General features: G+C 42.4%; 1 protein-coding gene across 2 annotated transcripts in view; it reads right to left on the reverse strand.

Annotated features, from left to right (window-relative positions):
• Nucleotides 1–4,060, reverse strand: part of LOC110979680 (cytohesin-1-like) — a 69,814-nt gene extending 65,754 nt beyond the window's left edge. The window contains exon 1 of one of the 2 annotated variants that reach the window (XM_087138570.1): nt 3,796–4,060. In XM_087138570.1, coding sequence (XP_086994696.1) covers nt 3,796–3,886 — 91 coding nt within the window. In that variant the 5' untranslated portion in view covers nt 3,887–4,060. The remainder of the gene's footprint in view (nt 1–3,795) is intronic. The other variant, XM_022235689.2, reaches the window with a different exon arrangement.
• Nucleotides 4,061–4,279: the final 219 nt, after the last annotated feature.

Below are 4,279 nucleotides of genomic sequence, written 5' to 3' on the forward strand. Positions count from 1 at the left end.
ACGTTTTTCTCGTCCTCTTATAACAAAACCATGAGTACGAAAGAAAGTAATTTGTCCGGTCCCTCCACCTTTGTGACAACAAAGCCATGGGTACATACATAACAAAGTCATTGTCTGCGCCTATGTTATAACAAAGCCATGGCTACATACATAACAAAGTCACTGTCTGCGCCTTTGTTGTACCGAATGTCGACTCTATGTAAATGTATGTATACATGTGCACTGCAACAGTGTTTACGAGCAATCAGTCGACAGCATGAAATTCCATGTACATGTCCATTGTGCCTCTAGCAGTGCTCTGAACTAAAGAACTAAACAATTTTTCGCAGTTTTATCATTTGAGCTGTGTTCACACCATGCGTCTCTTCACTTTGCGAAGAAATTTCCCCGAGTTACGTACTGTATATGATTACGGTCTTGCATGGCAGAGCGGTCGACTGACTTCCACTCAGTCACAAAGCCCCGAGGTGTGATGATGTCATACCCTTTTGCTGTACTGCTTTCTATTCTACGGTACATGAATGCACTAAGAGGAGACATACTGGTGTGAACTGGTACTGTAATGCATGGAGAGATGTTGGTTATATGCATACATGTATATACATGTACATGTACCTCTTCGTACACAACTGTCTTGACAATGCAGGGGTTTATCAAAGTTTGATTTTTTTTCCTAGTGATACAACAATAGAATATTTCTGGAATTGTGCCTGCTTGACACGTTACTTTATTATCGAGATCAACCTCCCCGATCCTATGATTAAATGCATTGAAAATGCGAGGAAAAGTCTTTTTTTTACCAACTTCTAGCTGACACATATCATTTTTTCTTCCTGCCTTGCGACATTTGGAATCAGCGATAGCCCAATCCAAACTTCGGTTCTAGTTTGGTCAGGACAACATCACGAAGACAATCACAAAAATGCCCAACCAATGACCGAAGTAGAAACACGAACTGGCTACAGTTAGGAAACCTATCCCTGTTGAAAAAGCCCTTGGGATCTTACCTTATGCCCATATTGGTCTGCTCTAAGAAAAGTCTGTCTAGCCTAATAACTTCACCCATCTGTCAAACTCCGAGTGGCCAAAATGACAATTCCCCTCAGACACATGAAACACTTCCAGTCTTCAAATTACTTACACAACGGGTTATAAGGTCACAAGTTTCACAGAATGCATGGACAAGTTTGCTTGCAGAAATGCAGGCAATACTGGGGAGCTTGTTTGTAAACGATATTGTCTGCTGTTTCTCAAATACAGTACACAAGCAGGCCATGGATACAGACCCAGGCACACACTGCACATACATGTACATGTACTTCCACTGTTTAGGGCTAAACTGAAACAGAAAACACAAGTTACTGTGACATTTATTCACCAGTAATCTCCAATACATTGTTTACATAGGAGCTCTTCAGAGTTCTTAGAAATAATTGGGCAAAGACAAAGTTGACAAATTGCAACCAGTACCATAAAACCTTAAGTACAGTTTGTAAACAGCTATCTTGTTTGTTAATAGCAAATGGTTGACTAATTGAGGAAATAAAACTGCTGTGCTGGTTTGTGTTACCGGTACTAATTTTTGTTTTTTGGCCTCTGCTCTTTGCACTGTGCCAGATGATGGAGATCTAGAGAATATTGCTCTGATAACTACCGCAACAAGATATTTGATAAACCATTGGGACGGATTCCAGTAAATTTCAATGCAAGATTTTATCTTTGTAAATTGATACTTAATAAAAGAAAAAAAAAACTGAACTGATTCCTTAAGTAGGGTTTGAACCCATGAGGTTAAGACAGACCGCTCATTAAAGCAACTGTGCAACTACTGTAAATGTTGTAAGCAGGGAATGGATGACTCAGAAACCCGTAGCCAAGTAAACATTCTTTTGTATTGACAACAAAATGAATGATTAGTAATCATTCATTGACATTAAAACTTCAAGCTGCAAATATCTCAATGTACAAATACAAATTTATCAAGACATCACACCCCTGGAATTTGGAAAAGAACACGACGGTCACTTTTCACTGACAGATATTCCGAAAATATCTACTGAACCCATGCGCACCACTAGGCACGGGAACAAAGTTCCTCGGAACTCCCGGGAAGGGGGAAGGAGGGGGAGTCAGCACTCGGCAGCAGCCAATCATCAGTGGTGACATGGGGGTCAATTCAGAGCTGGGCCATTCGGTTTGTAAATTTAGGGGTCCACATTTTTGGCGCCCGTCACCTTTGACAAACGATTCGGCAAGTTCAAGTTAACTGCGTTAAATGAAGTGTTGCTCCATACGCAAGCAAGACAAGAGTCACAAGAAAGGACAAACACGTTTCACATGTACGTATTTCCATCAAGCTTGAAAGGACATCACTGATTTGTCCCTACAGTGGTACCCCAGCCATTAGAAAGGAATACTGTGAGTGTGACTGAAAGAGTCAAATCTAGAACGGAAAATATCAAAACATTTCATTTAGAAAACAGAATTTGTTAGACCAGGTTTGCTATGTTTGTGCACAAAATGTCAAGTGGTATGGAACTTATTCCAGGTCATGTTTTGTATTTATCAGTTAGCAATTACTGAACACAAACCATGGAGCATTAAGTTATTAACCCCAACCGCTAAGCATATTGTTTGGCTTACACTAAACAGTACTACAAAATACTAAGTAATAGTCTGAGCCTGAAGGACCTAGCGCTACAAATTACTACTTTTGGCTAGGTCACTTCCATTGTTACTTGTACGGAGAACAATAAAGCCATGCATTCACAGTGCCACAGCACTGTATGGTACATTGTCTTATCTATTGTATCTTATGGCTTCACAGAACAATAAAGTCATGTCCTCTTACAAGTGACAGCGCTCAGTACTACATTTTACAACAAGTAGTAATTTGTAGTATTATGTGGGGTTAGGATTAAATTAAATATGAGGAGTGCCTGCATGGACACAACATGAGGAAGGAAAACACGTAAATCAGTATCACCACCGAGAGAGACCAAGGTAAAGGGGTGTAATTGCAGAATCCCCCCCACACGAAAACACCCCCCTAAAAATCCATGGCTACGTAGTCGAGTGGAGGTTGTTCGACTTCCGGGTTATCCTAGCCCCACAAATAGGGCTGTAGTGGCTCGCTTTTACAATCTGTCTCCAGATAAGAGGCAGATTGTAAAAGTGAGCCACTACAGCCCTATTTGTGGTGCTAGGTTATCCTTGCTGCGTCAAGCCTCAAGGTACGTGTTGTGTACAGTATTGAAGTCATTCTTGAGAACGAAGCACTCACTTGAATTACATACAACTCTCTCGGGGAAGACTAAAATTTTTGTAAGTCCAATGCGGGGCCCCGGGGAGCGGCTACATGGATACAGGGAATACGAAGTGGGCCTTAAGTTGTGCATCCTGCAATGCAAAGTGAATGGGGATGGTGGAAGAATTTTCTAAGTCCAATGTGGGTCCTGGGGAGTGCCTATGCGGATACAAAGTGGGCCGGCGTTGTGGATGGAAGCCTGACTCCGTATCCGCGGCTACGAGGTGGGTAAGGTGAGTGACGGGGTATTCTGCAATTGTGCCTGTAGGCCTATGGGTTTAGCAATGAACCTTAGCCTAGGCAGTTTCGAGCTATAAAGAATCAACTTGACTCATTCATGATCAACAGTTCATCATATGAAAATGTGCACAGCATCACTAGCTGTAAACACAGCGAAGCGTGGGTAGGCCAAAAGATTTAACTTGATAGCGCAAACAAAACCTTGAGTCAACGCTGTACAGCCAGCGGAAATGGCAAAATTGGCTTACCGGACGGATAAATTTGCTGCTCTGAATCCATACAAGAGTTGGTCATGTCGACCGAGCCAGTATCCTCATCTTCCATAATGCCTACGACCATGGAATCCTTGGAAATGTGGATTTCAACAAGAAATGGTCGACCTGCGGAGCGTGCGGTCTGTGAACTGCGTAGCACGGGTGAAATCGGGATCTCTGCGCGGCGCAGCTAGCACGGAACTTTGGAAGATTATCAGAGGAACGATGAGTCTCCCACGCACTGGCGCTGTTGATGAATGTGTCATCAGCAGCAATCTGGCATCCACCGACAAACCTTCCGGATATCAACGGAAATTGAAATGGAGACCAGACTAGTCAATTGCGCTCCCTCATGCGTCCTCTATCTCAATCTGTGCTTAAAGCCGTTGTACACTGTTAATCTTTACCCTGAATAAGAGGTAGTCCTCTGGAAGACTTTATTCGCCCATCAAGGCTATTTCCGTATTGTTTACATACC

Source organism: Acanthaster planci, linkage group LG07 (genome assembly GCF_054643075.1).
Source record: "Acanthaster planci isolate LZ-2023a linkage group LG07, COTS_SCS, whole genome shotgun sequence".
Classification (NCBI taxonomy): domain Eukaryota; kingdom Metazoa; phylum Echinodermata; class Asteroidea; order Valvatida; family Acanthasteridae; genus Acanthaster; species Acanthaster planci.